We start from the raw sequence: 17,202 nt of genomic DNA on the forward strand, positions 1-17,202 counted from the left end.
GAGAGATGGTCTGTGTCATTCAGGCTTCCTTCTGTCTGAGTTAAACTGCTGTTTTGTCCATCCGCTGTGGGAATAAATGAGCCTATCTGCCTAACATTTCATTACCTCGACCCCTAAGAGCTGAGGGCCATATTTATTTAGACAGTGATGGAATTTACTTTTCCCCTCCACTCCTCAGCCTTCTTCCTTACCTCTAATGCTCACCATGTTAATCATTACTCTGATAGCAAAGGAAAGGAGGGTAAAGAATTTTGCAATCCGTCCTGTCACATTTATCATTGCTTGAAAGAAAAATATCCGCCTCAGGTAAACCAGTTACATATTGTTGAACATATTAACACTCAACATGACATGGTTATGACCGGGAGAGTTAAAGTTTAAGGAACATCCCGTCTGCTTAACAGGAGGTACTGAAGTCATCATGTCATTAATTTAGTTAAGCCTTGTGTCATCCTCCAGGTCAAAATTGACCCGTTTTAAAGTTTAAAAAATGTGGAAAAAAAATATTTTCACAGTGAAACTTCTGATGTCCACTTTTTAAACATTTTTGGGAAATCTTTGAACATTTTTTGGTGGAAAATTTTTTATTTTTTTTTAAATGTTTCTTAAGAACATTCACATAAAAATCAACCAAAATCCAGCAAATTTCTCTGGATTTTGGTTGATTTTTATGTGAATGTTCCTAAAGAAAATATTAGAAGTTTTACTGATATATATGTAAGTAATCACTTTACATAGTTTTAGGATTTTTTTGGAAGACTTTTACTCATTTGTTGAACATATTTACTAGAATTTTCTTGCCAATTTTGGGGGATTTTTTAAAAATACAACTTTTAAGGGAAACTTTTAAGGAATTTTTGGAGTTTTCTTCCTGAAGGTTTTGCACATTTTCAGAAATTTTGGGAATTTCTTGCTGAATTTTTGGATCTTTGTCAGACAAGGAAACAGTATTTTTTTGGTGCCTGTAAATGAAGACAACAGGAGGGTTAAACTCCCTGTTTGCACTGTATTGACCTTTGCTGCCACCTAGTGGCTCAAACAGGAAACGTACATAGGTGACAGCACTGGGAAAACCTGTCAAGTGTCGTCAAAGCTCTTAAAAATGCTGCCTCACATTTCTCCATTGTTTCTCTTTCAGACAGGAAAGCCATTTTCTTCAACAGCCACAATGTTTCCAAACCAGAGTCATCCTCAGATTTGACCTCGGTACGTCCAGGATGTTTCAGAATCAAACGCTCGTGTGTGATTTTATGACTCGCTTCGCTAAAGCACCTGTTTTATTTTGTCTCACCTCAGAGAGAGAACGTAGAGGGAGTGTCTCAGCCACCCAGTGATGACGTCATCAGAGAGCTGTCCAGGTCGCTGCGACAGGCGCTGGGCGTGTCCCTCTTCGGCATCGACGTCATCATCAACAACCAAACAGGCCAACACGCCGTCATCGACATCAATGCATTCCCTGGTAGGTGCAGAATGTCGCTCACGTCATTCAATCAATAAAGCTTCACTTGTGCAGTTTTTGAGCATTTTTTGCTTCTGTTGCGTTTTTCCTCACTGTGGGCTCATTTTTCACTACAATATGAAGTCCTGTATCTCTATGGAAACGACACATGGCTAGCAGTAGCGCGAGCTCAGGAATGTATTTTGTGTAATATGACACAGATGTAGTATTATAAAATTTAAAAAGTTTAATTTCTTTTAAACTTTAAAACTGAAATTGAAAATAACCAGTAATCTGCATGTACCACATCTTTTAAGTGCCCACATATGTTACCGATACTAGAGAAAGAAATGATGACTCTACGCACTATAAATATTTAACATTTTAAATTTGGTTCCATGTAGAAATTAAACTGGAAAGTCTGAGCTTTTGTCTTGTGACTGTTGGTTGCAGCTGATTCTCTAATCTAGTTATGATTACACAGAATATTTAGTATTTTTACAGAATCTGCTTAGAGCTGACATTTCATTTCCATTTATTTCAGTTCAGAGCCATGCAGAGTGAAGTTGTTTTGACAGAATAACCAGATTTTAGGTTTAAATTTGATTAAAGCTCCTCCTGATTGAATGGCATGTCACAGATAAGCAGTTCACGAGTGTCAGAAAGTTCAAAATCCGATGATTTTGTCAGTTTTTACAGTTTCTGGTGATAATTGATGCACCTTTGGTGATTTTTGGAACAAGCCTTCCAACTCACTGGTAGAGTTTGGGTTTCAAAGAGCTAACAGACGTATAAAGAACATGAAAAGACGAGCTTCATAAGCAACCTTTCAAAGTAATTCAATGCCATATAATTCTTTACATTATACACTTATTAGGAGTAAAATTCTTTGGTTCTGACTCCTGTGATTGCAACATATAGGCTGAAAAAATAAATGCTTATAAGTGGGCAGTGACAATACATTACAATACAACATGATAGGGAGGATGTGTGTGTGATGTAGGTGTTTCCTGCGTGTTAATGTGGATGTTTTGTTTTTTAACCCTCCTGTTGTCCTCATTTACGGGCACCAAAACTATTATTTCTTTGTCTGAAAAAAATTCAGCAAAAAAAGTTCCCCAAATTTCAGAAAATTTACAAAACCTTCAGGAAGAAAATTCCAAAATTCCTTAAAAGTTTCATTTGAAAAATAAATTCTGGCAAGAAAATTCTTGTAAATATTTTCAAAAAATGAGTAAAAATCAACCAAAAAAATCTAAAAATATCTAAAATGAATACATATATATCAGTAAAACTTGTGATATTTTCTTTAAGAACATTCACAAAAAATCAACCGAAATCCTGTGAATTTTGCTGGACTTTGGTTGATTTTTATGTGAATGTTCTTAAAGTAACATTTTCAATATTTCTTTTATTTCCACCAAAAAATGTTCAAAGATTTCCCAAAAATGTTGAAAATGTGGACATCAGAAGTTTCACTGTGAAAATATTTTTTCTTCCACATTTTCAAACTTTAAAACGGGTCAGTTTTGACCCACAGGACGACACGAGGGCTAAGACTGATGGCCCGCTGAAAGAAACTGTCTTAAACCTGCAGCTCCAGGCCTTCAGGCTGCTCTACTTTTTGCCAGAAGGCAGCAGCATGAGCAGTTCTAAACAGACTGCTCTTTATTTAGCGTACAGTCACAAGTCACATTCCTTCTTTTTCTAAATATTTAGTTAGAATAAAGATGTTCTCCTGCGCTTCCAGGTTACGAGGGCGTCCCAGAGTTTTTCAACGACCTCCTGAACCACATCAGCAGCGTGCTTCAGAGCCACAACCCTGACTTTGCTCCCGCCGGCGAGCCGCCCAAAGGCCTGCCGGTGAGCGCCACGGTACCGAACGCTGCCCCGCCGGGCCCTGGCTGCTGCAGCATGCTGGGAAAAGAGTTGCAGAGACTGGGCTGCAACTCGACAATGTCCCCCAACTTCCAGCAGCACTGTGTCTCCACGATAGCTACCAAGGCTTCCTCCCAGTGACTGAGCCCTTATTTACTCCGTTTGATCCCTGAACAAAAAAAAACAACGGATGGTGACAATAATAATAATAAATAATAATCATAGTAATTATGATGTTAATGATGATAATATATCTAATCAAAAAACAAGCCTTTCCTATATAGATATTGAAAATAATGGTGATTGGGTGTAAGCTTTTTTTTTTTTTTTCTCTCTGCCTTTTGTATTTTTCGTTTTGTCTAATGAGACTTAACAGTACTGTAATGTGAACTTTTGGGAACTTTTTTGCCTAACAGCTGATTTTATTTTTCTCTCTCGTGTGAGCACTCTGTAATGAAAGGGTCCAGATGTGGTAGCTAATAAGAAAGGCCTAATCGGGACTGGTGAAAAATGTGCCACTAGATGTGCAATGCAGGATCCCTTCTTTCTCTCTCACACAAACACACACATATATGTACGCACACTGGCACATGTACACCAGTGATGTGTATTCTGGTCGATACCACTGACTCCTCCGTACAAAGTCACGGGGAGAAGAGGTGGCTGGGCATTTGAACACTACTACCACAGATCCCAGGCTGCTGCTGCTGCTGCTGTGTGACTGTGGCCAATGGACGGCAGAGGACATCATGAGATAGTTTTGTTAGTTTGAACAAACCGGTGAGCCGTTTATTTTTCTGAGTGCCAACAAATTTAGTGTAGGATGACAAAAAAAACCCACATTATTTTCAAATGTTTAACCCTCCTGTTGCCCTCATTTACAGGCACCAAAAAATATTGTTTCCTCGTCTGAAAAAAATCCAAAAATTCTGCAAAAAAAAAAATCCCCAAATTTCTGGTAAATTTGCAAAACCTTCAGGAAGAAAATTCCAATAATTCCTTAAAAGTTTTATTTGGAAAAAAAATCCCCCGAATTTGTCAAGAAAATTCTTGCAAATATGTTCAAAAAAATGAGAAAATCTTCCAAAAAATCCTAAAAATATGTGAAGTGATTACATAAATCAGCAAAACTTCTATTTTCTTAAGAACATTCACAAAAAAAATCAACCAAAATCCAGCGAAATTCGCTGGATTTTGGTTGATTTTTTTTTTGTGTGAATGTTCTTAAGAAACATTTTTAATATTTCTTTTTTTGCACTAAAAAATGTTCAAAGATTTCCCAAAAATGTTGAAAATGTGGACATCAGAAGTTTCACTGGGGAAATATAGATATATTTTCCACATTTTCAAACTAAAACGGGTCAGTTTTGACCTGGAGGACGACATGAGGGTTAAAAGAAGTGCATCTCCATGACCATGTGACCAAGATTATTATTATTTTTTATTATTATTAATGATTGTTGTTGCACCAATGTGTACAGGTCTTTGAGTGATGTTCTGTGTGTCAGATGCCGAATGTTTGGCGTTCGACAAACAAACCACGTCCTTTGAGTCCCAGTTTGAGTCGCTCCAGTGCAGGAAGACGAGGATCACATTCCCTTTTTTTGTTTCTGGATGTTTTCAGAGAAATTCCGTGATTTTTTTTTTTTTTTTTTTTTTTCAGAATTCCAGTGGGATCCTGTGAGATTTCTCACATCCCTTCACGGGTTTGTCGTCTCCTTAAACAGACTCCATGCGTCTTCTGTGCTTGTGCTTGTAATGTGAGCTAAAAAAAAACTCTCCTGAGGCCAACTTGACCGATCAACAGACTTGGGGCTGCTGTGTAGCTTTTCATTAATTAGGATTTTAGTTATTCCAGTAAAATTAAGGTAAATTGTGTGTGGATACCCGCTTAAATTGAGTACTTTGCAATCAGAAAATGACAGAAGATGATTAGTTTGGCTTTACTGTCTCACAACACTTACTACGAAATGGTTTTAAAAAAAAACAGTCCAGTCGGTTCATTTGCTTTGAGCTTAATTCTCTGATCTGTCTTCTGTTCCAGCTGCTGTATTTGTGTCACATGTTAAAAATCAATCAGAGGGGACGTGGTGGGAGGAGGAGGAGGAGGAGGTCCAGCTGTTGTTCACAGTGTTCACTGTGAGATTTTTTTACTCCAATTTTGTTAATATCTTTGTCCTGACATCTACTAAGAGCAACTTTATTTTATTGAGATTTTATGGGGAAAATGTTTTATATAAAAGAAATGAACGCAGTGATGTTTTTGAGCAAGTGGATATTTACTAGAGGAATAGTCAAAACAAAAAATGCTGGGTCTGGCTGTATAGTTGGTGTCAAAGGGACACATGAGCTCGTGGTTGATGCCGTCGTCTCCCTCTAGCATCTAGCGGGGAATGAGTGCCAACCTGCAGTGCATACAGATTATTGCATTCCTGCGAGTCTGCTACATCGTCTTCTCTTGTCCCAGAGAGCTCCGCCTTGCTGTTTTTATTTCCTCCATCCAAGGGAAACGATTCTCCTCTAGCTCGTCCTGTCATCGTAAACACTGGCGTCACCGCAGCCATCTCACCAGCATCTCTCTGGGACAAAAGAACAGCAGCTACATCCTGGAAAATGGTTTTCACTGGACGTCACGTTGTGAGAATATTTGTAGGACACGGTTAGCATCCCGGTTTGATTTTCCCACAATTTGACAATTTGAAAGTGTAGTGACGCAACAATAATTGACAAGTATCACAGCAGGTTCAGCGGAGTCTTGAGGTGCTTCCTCAGCTTGGAATAGGGGCAAAGTTGGAGGTGCATCCCTGTTTGGGTTGGAAAGGCTGATCTCTGTGTACACCACTATAGTGTGTCCTATCTCGTGTTCCTTATTGTGCTTCTAAATGGGAAATAAATGGTTAATCTTACCCTTTGTCATTTCTGCAACCCAGAGAGTGTCATCATGCTCCCAGCTCCCACCTGAATGTTTACTTCTTGGGTGTCTTGTACAGTACGTGTATACGCGCCTAGGCTTACATCCGTACAGTATGTTGTTTTGTATCAGTTCTGTAATTGAGAAGAATCCACAATTTTGTGACCTTTTTTTAATTAAAGGGCCAATTCAACAGGGCGAAATAAACATGTGAAACCTCCTCTGGCTGCATTTAATCTGGCTCTTCTTTCTTAATTTATCATTTGTGGGGGTTTTAAACCTTCGTTTCGTCCTGCCGGTCAAAATTGACCCGTTTTAAAATTTGAAAATGTGGAGAAAAAAAACATTTACAATGAAACTTCTGATGTCCACATTTTTAACATTTTGGGGAGATTTTTGAACATTTTTTTTGGTGGAAAAAAAAAAAGGAAATGTTAAATGTTTAAGAACGTTCACAAAAAAAATTAACCAAAATCCAGCAAAATTCGCTGGATTTTGGTTTTTCCAGGACATTTTCAGCCGGTACAGACACACGTTATCACATCGTACACTAATACATTCCCGTCTCCCTCATTCTTTGGAAGTGTTCTTTACCACAGTTGTAACTTGCATTTACCCAGATTGTTTCTATATTTATTACTCAGACATTTGATGTGCAGTCTATGGCTATAATTTATCTATGACAAATGTATCATAGAATAATGCATATTATATATATAAATGTAAAATTTACATTGTAAGTAATTATATATAGCTATATGAACAAAAAGGAGAAATATAAAAATATATATATACAGTGCCTTGTGAAAGTATTCGGCCCCCTTGAACTTTTCAACCTTTCGCCACATTTCAGGCTTCAAACATAAAGATATAAAATTTTTATTTTTTGTCAAGAATCAACAATTGGGACACAATCGTGAAGTGGAACGAAATTTATTGGATATTTTATACTTTTTTAACAAATAAAAAACTGAAATGTGGGGCGTGCAATATTATTCGGCCCCTTTACTTTCAGTGCAGCAAACTCACTCCAGAAGTTCAGTGAGGATCTCTGAATGATCCAATGTTGTCCTAAATGACTGATGATGATAAATAGAATCCACCTGTGTGTAATCAAGTCTCCGTATAAATGCACCTGCTCTGTGATAGTCTCAGGGTTCTGTTTAAAGTGCAGAGAGCATCATGAAGACCAAGGAACACACCAGGCAGGTCCCAGATACTGTTGTGGAGAAGTTTAAAGCCGGATTTGGATACAAAAAGATTTCCCAAGCTTTAAACATCTCAAGGAGCACTGTGCAAGCAATCATATTGAAATGGAAGGAGTATCAGACCACTGCAAATCTACCAAGACCCGGCCGTCCCTCTAAACTTTCACCTCGAACAAGGAGAAGACTGATCAGAGATGCAGCCAAGAGGCCCATGATCACTCTGGATGAACTGCAGAGATCTACAGCTGAGGTGAGAGAGTCTGTCCATAGGACAACAATCAGTCGTACACTGCACAAATCTGGCCTTTATGGAAGAGTGGCAAGAAGAAAGCCATTTCTCAAAGATATCTATAAAAAGTCTGGTTTGAAGTTTGCCACAAGCCACCTGGGAGACACACCAAACATGTGGAAGAAGGTGCTCTGGTCAGATGAAACCAAAATCCAACTTTTTGGCCACAATGCAAAACGATATGTTTGGCGTAAAAGCAACACAGCTCATCACCCTGAACACACCATCCCCACTGTCAAACATGGTGGTGGCAGCCTCATGGTTTGGGCCTGCTTTTCTTCAGCAGGGACAGGGAAGATGGTTAAAATTGATGAGAAGATGAATGGAGCCAAATACAGGACCATTCTGGAAGAAAACCTGTTGGAGTCTGCAAAAGACCTGAGACTGGGACGGAGATTTATCTTCCAACAGGACAATGATCCAAAACATAAAGCCAAATCTACAATGGAATGGTTCACAAATAAACGTATCCAGGTGTTAGAATGGCCAAGTCAAAGTCCAGACCTGAATCCAATCGAGAATCTGTGAGCAGAGCTGAAGACTGCTGTTCACAAACGCTCTCCATCCAACCTCACTGAGCTCGAGCTGTTTTGCAAGGAAGAATGGGCAAGAATTTCAGTCTCTCGATGTGCAAAACTGATAGAGACATACATGCAGCTGTAATTGCAGCAAAAGGTGGCGCTACAAAGTATTAATGCAAGGGGGCCGAATAATATTGCACACTCCACTTTTCAGGTTTTTATTTGTTAAAGTTTAAAATATCCAATAAATTTCATTCCACTTCACGATTGTGTCCCACTTGTTGATTCTTGACAAAAAATAAAAATTTTATATCTTTATGTTTGAAGCCTGAAATGTGGTGAAAGGTTGAAAAGTTCAAGGGGGCCGAATACTTTCACAAGGCACTGTATATATATATGATATATGCCTCGATGTTGCCCAGAAGATAAATTGACAACAGACATGCATGCGCCTAACTTTTAACATTTTTGCATTGACAGGGGGAGGATAAATATTTTTCCAGGATAACTTAACCGTTTCAAGGACATTTGACCTTTTTTCTCATTTTCTATGTTTCCCATGACTGGAAAATTGGTCAATCATTTTCCAGGTTTTCCAGAACGCGTGGGAACCCTGTTTAAGGAATTGTTAAAATTTTCTTCCTGAAGGTTTTGCATATTTTCAGAAATTTAGGGAATTTTTTTGCTGAATTTTTTGATTGCTTTCAGACAAAGAAAAATTTTTGGTGCCCATAAATGAGGACAACAGGAGGGTTAATATCTTATTTAATTTAAATATAAACTTTGTCTTACTGAAGCCATAAGTTAGCTCTAAATACTTTAATTTTTTGCACAAAAATTTCTTCATGAATATATTAACTGTAAAGATAAGACTGCAAAACAAAGTGCAGCAATTCTCCACCCAGACTGGAGATGTTTATTGCTTCTGTGGCACATTTCATAGATTTGGAGACAAACATTTTCAACAGAGCTAATCACAAAACTATACAAAATAGACACGTACCAAAATAAAAATATATCTTTTCATAATCTTAGTCTTCTGTACATGTAAAAAAAACTCACAGATAGAAGATTTATTTACAAGAACACCAAAGAAATGAGAGTTTGGAGGCTCCTAATGCTACTTCCAGTTCTCAGCTGCACCAAGTGTTAATGAGAGTGTTGGAGGTGGTGTGCTGCTGGGTTTGCCAACAGTCCAAGAATAGCTGACAGACAGTGCAGCTTTTCCTTGACGTGCTCTGGCAGCTTCTCATTCTCCTTATACCTGTGAAGAAGGCATCTTTTATTAGTTGCTGTACATTACACAAGCATTTCCACTCTGTAAAATTGTTTGCAGTGGCTTTTTTTTTGTTCAGATAGTGGAGCAAATTTTACAAAACTAACAAAACTGAATGACGCATAAGCCTGTACAGTGACAGGACGTGTCTCCTACCTGGTGATCCTCCCTTCTGGAGATGTATAGGTGATGCAGGAAACCCCAGCCTGCACCACCAGCTGAGACCCGTCGTTGAACTGCACCCACACCTCCCCACTCGTCAGCTACAGACACAAAAGCAAGAATCAGTCTCCAAAGATGATTTCTTTGCCGATTATAGAGCATCAAGTTAATATATTTATCAGTTACCTGAGATGCCCATCCTACATTGGGCACAAAGATCGACTTAACCACCTTTCCTGTGCTCTGAACCAGATCCTGTCGCACCGGGGAGCTTTTCTTACTCAGGCTGGCTGTGGTGAAATCAGACCCATCGTAGGAAATCATCTGGAAGTAAAAAAACAAATACAGAATCTTACCTCAGCCTCTCACTTAAAGCCACATTTTTAGATTTACATTTTTGTCTCAAAAGCACTTGAGGGGACCTTGTTTGTTTGTTTTTTTTCCTCTGTGGCCTAATTAGATAAGTCCACAAATCCGTTGCATTTCCAGTGAATGATCAAGACTCTCACTGTCACTATTAGCATTTTGTATTATTGTAGGCATTTCCCCGATCCACTACATGAAAGCAACAACTCTACACATAGTGCAGGTTTCCTTTTGCTGAGCTGACTTGAAAACATTTGCCTGCAGGAAATTTCTTCTCTCAGGCTGCTGCTGACAACACCTGGTGTTGATGAAAGACAGCCTAACAGGAGGTGGTGTGGACTGAAGAGATGAGTAGCACTTAGAAACTGCTCATATCTCGCTTTTCATGTAGAATCCCAGTAATGCTGGGCTCACACTACAGAAGTTTTAAACATCTCAACAGATCTTGAAAACATGCTGCATCACACACAGGAGCAGGAACTTCACAGATGTGCTCTCTGATTTCAGACATGGACAAACCAGTGCGCCACCTCATGGACCTCATGTGGGAGCAGATGTAAACAAGAAGGAGATGGTGGTGCAACAACTTGGAACAATAATAATAATGATAATAAAGCAAAACTAAATCTGTATTTCTCAACACAAACTGGAGTGTTTCACTGTATGTTTTAATATCTGTAGACAATGTTAACCTCAAGGGTGTCTACTGCTCCAGGTGTGACAATAATAACCACCCAATTTTAACTCTTAAATATGAAATCTTTATTATTATCAGGATGGTCCAGATCCAGAGTTTGCAAGCAGTTAGGAAGGTTTAAGACCAAATCTGTGACCACATTACCAAATAATCTCGGTGTACCATTGGCTCAGATCAAGATTCCAGATTGTCAGGGGGGGTTAAAACGGGAATAAATCAGCTTCAAACCCCTGTAGTCTGAGCCCAGCATCAGAGGTATAAAAGCTGCTAAATACTTACTGACGGAGTGATTTGAGGAGGTTTAGGGGGTGAAGCTGTATCAGGAGGAACTGGATGAGAGGGCTGAGATGATTGGCTCTGGGAGTCTGAGCTGGCAGGTCTCCTAGGAGGAATAACATACATAGATATATAAAGCAAACACTTGTCTGATGAGGTAAACAGAAAAACAATTAGGACACAATGGGCAACATTTTCATCATACCTGCCGATAGTTATGGGGAAGAAAGGGATGCTGTTGGTGCTGCGCTGCTCCTCTGCTGTGATGGCGGCCTCCAGAGCCAGACATATGCTGTGGCCCTCATCAGACAGCTCCACATACTGCCTGCTCTCGGGACTCAGGCCGCTCAGCCCCACCTCACCCTTCACCGTGTACGACTTCCCGCTCTTCTCCACCACTCGCACTAGCTCTGACGTCTTGTGGGTTTTTGCTCCTGCATAATGTGGGTATTACATGTTAATTCACACAGACATGGTTCAGTTCTGCACCTTCCTCAGTGCCATCACAAGTTTAACTCACCATCATAAAAGCAGACTTCCAGGTCTGCACTGGGAGTGTTTTCCATCAGCATGACTTTGGCATGCTTGGTGTATAGGGTCACTTTAGGAGTCTTAGATTTCACGAGCTGCACAAACCTGGAGGCATATTGGTACTTTTTCCAGTATTTCTCTGTAGCAAAAAAAGGATACCGATTAAGATACCGTCTCTATTTTTTTCAAAAGCAGATGTCACTGAGTGCAAAGTGTTCATCAAAACACCTGGAAGGTCCTCATAGCTACAAATGAGAATATCTTCTGGAGGAGCAGGTGGGCAGTCCAGCAAAGGAAAACCCTTTCCACCATTAGGCTGGTATATCGTCACCTATAAAGCATGGTAATAATAAGCCACCATTTAGAAGAGCAACTATTTTAAAAGAACAGATTGTATTATGTCATAAAGCTTGTGGTATTTCACTGTGTTGTAATTTATTAGCTCTTACCAGTCACATATGGATACCTACCATTGACCCATCACAGGAAATCCGAAGAACTTCTCTCACTCTTTCTTGTCCATTCTGGCATTTTAACAACTCCATACACACTTCACCCGTGTCCAGGATGCTCACCTGCAGAAAAGAGAAGAAAATAACATTAGACATCAACAACTAATTCAAACGCTCACACTGTGAAACTGTAAAACAAGAGCAATATCTTACCACTGCATTTTTGGTCTTCTGTCTGATTGGCTTCAGTCTGGACGCACACAGAGGTGGGACTATGTCTTTCAGTGTTTTCTTCTGCTTTTCTGTGCTGGGTTTTGCTGAAGGGAGCTGCAGTTCTCTGAGGTGAGGAGTTTCAAACTCTGCTCCAGGTATATTCTCTCTGTACGAGTCGGGGTTGGAGGGAAGATGGTGGTGCAGGAGGTGCTGGTTGTGGCGAGGGTTCACACCTCGGCCCACAGGTTTGTCTGTCCAGGAGTTGTGAACCCCTAAAGGACCTCTGCTGCTGTGGAAACTGCTACTACTGCTGTGAGTGCTGCCGTCTGTGGGCCTCTGTCCAGAACCTGAGAAAGAAACAAAACATTTGAAAAACTGCAGCAGAATGGCTTGCTTGCATTTGGAGAGCTTGAGGATACAATTATCAGTTTTTGCAACCCTTAACTCATATTCAGGCCCACAAGGGTAGCTGGTATGTACATGTCAGATTAGATTCTGCAATTTAAAATGATTATTTTAATTACTGTTAATGCATTCCCAAACCAAGTCACTCAACTCATTAAAAACCACCCTGAAAGAAGACAACCTACCGACGCACATGTCATTACAAAGCACAAAAAAGGAAATCTACCTTCATTGTTCAGCCAGTTGGAGACTCCCTCCAGGTCCTGAAATTGCAGGTTTGGTGGATGTGCGGTCTCTGTGGATAAATACCCACAACTGAAACAGAAAAGTACAATCTGTTAGTCTTATTAAATTTGAAAAATGAAAGCTAACATAATGAATGGATGTATTACATACTTTGGTGACTGTTTGACAGGGGGAGAAGGATGCCTTCCATGCTCTGAAAACGGGTTTGGAGTGGAAGATACGGGGAAGACTGGACGTCCCACACCAGCCAGAGTCTCCTCTGAGTGGCATCTCCCCAGCTCGGCATGACCTGCACTCTGGCCTGATGCTACAGAATTGGAGCGGTCTGAAGAGTGAGCCCTCCTCAGGTAGCGAGAATGAGGCTGTCCACTTTCTCCACCATGAACTGCATTGCTCCTACCCTCTCTGTGAAACCTGTCTGCTGGTTGCTGCCACAGATCTCCATCCTCAAAACAGCCACTGCTAGCTTGGCGTTGTAGACTTGGAATGGGAGTCATGCGATTAGGCAGGGCAGAGCCAATCATGTGTCTGGTGCGTCTCTGGAGGCGGCTGCCACTGCTGGCAGAGGTGGAGGAGGTGCAGGCAGTGGAGATGGTGGCAATACCACTGTCAATGGATCCATCATCCTCCAGCCCCAGCTCTTTGCTCCTCACCAGCAGGCTCTGGGTCATGAATGGGTGGTCCAGTACAGCAGACAGGCTGGGCCGCTGGGCAGGGTCTTTCTGCAGCAGCTGGTGGATCAGATCCTGAGCCTCTAAAGAAACATGGGTAGGCATCTCATATTCCCCGAGAACTACCTTTGACAATGTGTGCTTGACTGTGTCCGTGTCAAATGGAGGGCGACCCATCAGGAAGGCGTAGAACATGCACCCTAGTGACCAGACATCTGACTCCAGACCATGAGCACTGCGAGTGGCCACCTCAGGAGAGATGTAGTTGGGTGTCCCACACATGGTGAAGTGCTTTTCATTTGGAAGTTTGAGCTGAGTGGCCAGGCCAAAGTCTGCTACCTTAATGTTCATGTTGCTGGTCAGCAGAAGATTTGACAGGGTCAAATCTCGGTGCAAGATGCCATGAGTATGTAAATACAGCATTCCTTTTACTATTTGATGCATGAAATGCCTTGCTGTGGAACAGGGAAAAAATATTTAAAAGGCCAACAATGCACAAAAGTGACAAATCACTTAAAATTCATATTAGAGTTTGAAATAAAATACTTTTTCCTGACCTTCATCCTCAGAGAAGGGCATCTTTCGTTCTTTAAGGTATCGACTCATTTCTCCATTATGGCACATCTCCAACACCAAATACACATAGTTGCTGTCCTCGAAGTAGTTGTAAAGCTTTGAAAATGATAACAATACATTATAATATTATGATATTTGCTATCATGTCAAAACATAGAAATCATTTCACGGTACTCCAGTCTAAAATAACTGTATTGCTATGGTCTAGAAAAGTAGCATCAGTGGGACTACCACTGCCCACTCTACTGGTTAATATTTAAAGCTGAAGAATAACCAGGCCATTGGGGACCGACTCTAAAATTAAGTGAAGTGGAAAAAATTGGTGGAGAGCCCATGACACTAAACAATGCAGTAGCAGGGACAAGTTCACAGCCCTACGTTACATAACCATGACAACGATACAGAAAGCTGATATACACCAACACTCAAACACAAGGGTAATTTTTGTTTATATGTCCCAAAAACACTACTGAATTCCATTCAATTAGTGCCATTAGACTTTAGCTGTAAACCCAGCACATTGTATGTTTTAAGAGCAAACAGTGCTCCATCACAAAAGACCAGCCAGCGTTACCTCGAGTATTGAAGGATGCTTCAGTCTGCAGTGAATCTCCACCTCATTCGTCACACGCTGGACCATACCAGCTTTGTGCATTGCTTTTTTGTCGATCTGCAGACGGGAACAACAGAGATAATTATACATCTGCCACTCATAGGATCTACATGTAACATAGTACAGTGCCGCAGCACAGTGGTTTGGTTTGGTGGCCAATCTGTCACCCACAAAGACAGAAAACTAATAAGGCCTCATTTGTGGGGAGCCAAGGGACCACAAGAAGTCCGTGGGAGGCAACTGTGGTCTAATAAGCTGACAGCTGTAGCTTACACTTTAACCGTCAGTTGCTGGTGACAGCTTGGATGCTGGTTAGGTGTCTACGATACAGGTAAAGCAAGCTATAATTACATTATATCCCTGACAAACACTTAAAAGCTCTTACCGTTTTGATAGCAACCTCCAGACCAGTCTTCACTGATTTTGCCCGATAAACACATGCAAAGGAGCCTTTTCCGAGGAGGGTCAGGACTTTAAAATCCTACAAGCACACAAAGAGAAACAAGTTTCACAAACAACAACTTTCATATGCAGAGAAATATAACTTCAGATGAAAACATCATCAGACTTTGATGCCATGCCAGACAGGATCTTAAAAAGCAGATACCTCAATCTTCAGCTCCTGAGAATAACACAAACTTTCCTTCTCATCTTTACTGGTGTAGGTGTCGGCACAAAGATTTTGGAAGAAATAGTGAATAACCTGATCAAACATGATCTCTCTAGCCTGCGACATGCTGGATGTTCAACAAAACCGTCGATCCAGCCACTAACGACTCGACTTAGGAGAAATCCTCCCACAACAAATGTTAACTGTCAAACAAGCCAGCAACACCTGACGATGTCATATGGCCAACCAAAACCTTTAATTATCGCGGCTGCCTTCCCGCTAACGAGGACCACTTGCAGCCGTTTCCAGGCAGCATGTTATTAAACTGATGCACTGAGGAGAGCATTGTTTGTCCCCGGAGAGCCTGGGTAAGAATACACACCCAGGTACCAGTTACTAACACTATCAACACTGACATGAATAATAATTCTACTAATAATATCGAATTTTAAGCAAATAGGTGACCATTTTTTTATGACAAATGAAACAGCAAGCTGAAACGAAAACTGGCTATTACCTAATTATTTGGCGTTTAGCAGGGTGGTATTAGCTACAACTTTTTTTTGTAAGTTTTACCACATTTATAATAAATATGGCAAACCCAATGCCATGTTTACCACTTCATACATTATTAATTAGCAACAAAGAGTAGGTTAAAGTCAGGTAATTTAACGTAGGTCCAGCCTTTAACTTGACACCAGCCACCAGACTAAGTGTAGCGCTAGCTCGTGTTCGTTAGCCAAACAAAAGGACTCACCTCAATTCTATCGCCGATAGAAACACTCATCGTGCCGGTCTAGGCTTTGCAGACTCATGCAAGTTTGTAAAAATTTTCCTCGGTCGGCAGAGTGCATCGATAGTCAGTACGGGACTTCTCAAATGGAGAATAAATATTGTTCTTTCGTTCCCCTCCAAAACTTTGCCACTTCTTCCATTTTGAAAATATCCGCCCGTTACTCTGCGTCTACGTCACACGCTATGTGACATGTCAACGCTCGGTTTGCCACGCCCCCTTTAAGAGCTCCAGATGGAGCTCCAGGAAAACATGCATGAAAGTGTGCTTAAAAGGACAGTTTTAAACCTATTTTCTTAGGTTTCCAGAGATGCACGTCTGTAACTGTAAACTATGTGTATATATATATATATGTGTGTGTGTGTGTGTGTGTGTGTGTGTGTGTGTGTGTGTGTGTGTGTGTGCAAAGGTACTTGCTTACATGTTTATTTTTTGCTTCTGACAGTTTGTGAATATATCATATACAAACTCAAAATTTTAAATTATATTAATGAAACAAGACACCTAAAGTAAATAAAATAATTGACAGGGAATATATTGAATGTAAAAGTAACTGTGAAATAAGCCATTACAGTTCAAACATTGGTACAGGACAGATATTGACCAGATCCAACCAGATCCAAGCCTCTTTTTAAACTGACTCCCAGTATGTTTCAGGATAGATTTTTAGGGTCCTCTGTGGCCTCTTTCCTAGATGTATTGCTGACCTTTTAGTACTGTATGTACTGAGATCCAGGGGCCCAGGTAAAAACTAAAGAGGACAGATATATACAAATATACTTGGTAAAATGGAAAAATATTCAGAAAAAGATCATATAGGTGTGTGTGTGTGTGTGTGTGTGTGTGTGTGTGTGTGTGTGTGTGTGTGTGTGTGTGTGTGTGTGTGTTCACAGATCTTTATCGTTCCCCTCCAGATTTTAGCTCTAAAATTCAAGTTTTGTAGGCAACCAAAGCCACACTAAATTATTTTTTCCATAAAGACTACAGCAGCAATACTGATCAGCTTTTGAGTTGTTCTGATCACATCCCAGGTCCTCAAAAAACACAGGAACAGTGCAAGATGTGGCTGA

General features: G+C 40.4%; 2 protein-coding genes across 4 annotated transcripts in view; one reads left to right on the forward strand and one right to left on the reverse strand.

Moving 5' to 3' along the window:
• Positions 1-10,681, forward strand: part of itpk1b (inositol-tetrakisphosphate 1-kinase b) — a 40,810-nt gene extending 30,129 nt beyond the window's left edge. Inside the window, exons 9-11 of one of the 2 annotated variants that reach the window (XM_022222056.2) lie at positions 1,139-1,206; positions 1,297-1,459; positions 10,557-10,681. In XM_022222056.2, the coding sequence (XP_022077748.2) occupies positions 1,139-1,206; positions 1,297-1,459; positions 10,557-10,609 (284 nt within the window). In that variant the 3' untranslated portion in view covers positions 10,610-10,681. Of the gene's footprint in view, positions 1-1,138; positions 1,207-1,296; positions 1,460-3,188; positions 6,448-10,556 lie in introns of those variants that run through there. The other variant, XM_022222040.2, reaches the window with a different exon arrangement.
• On the reverse strand, positions 9,131-16,296 carry plk4 (polo-like kinase 4 (Drosophila)). 2 transcript variants are annotated; one of them, XM_022222029.2, is made up of 15 exons: positions 16,097-16,296; positions 15,115-15,210; positions 14,691-14,786; positions 14,098-14,212; positions 13,020-13,995; positions 12,850-12,938; positions 12,219-12,565; positions 12,024-12,128; positions 11,782-11,884; positions 11,543-11,692; positions 11,228-11,456; positions 11,026-11,128; positions 9,870-10,007; positions 9,678-9,784; positions 9,131-9,509 (listed from the first exon to the last, which is right to left on the reverse strand). In XM_022222029.2, exons 1-15 carry the CDS (start codon positions 16,124-16,126, stop codon positions 9,395-9,397), a joined length of 2,799 nt encoding a protein of 932 aa, XP_022077721.1. In that variant the 5' UTR covers positions 16,127-16,296; the 3' UTR covers positions 9,131-9,394. The 2 variants fall into 2 exon arrangements, with proteins under 2 accessions (XP_022077721.1, XP_022077715.1); XM_022222023.2 differs by lacking the exon at positions 16,097-16,296 and adding an exon at positions 15,337-15,544.
• Positions 16,297-17,202: the final 906 nt, after the last annotated feature.

Source organism: Acanthochromis polyacanthus, chromosome 1 (assembly GCF_021347895.1).
Source record: "Acanthochromis polyacanthus isolate Apoly-LR-REF ecotype Palm Island chromosome 1, KAUST_Apoly_ChrSc, whole genome shotgun sequence".
NCBI classification, from domain to species: domain Eukaryota; kingdom Metazoa; phylum Chordata; class Actinopteri; family Pomacentridae; genus Acanthochromis; species Acanthochromis polyacanthus.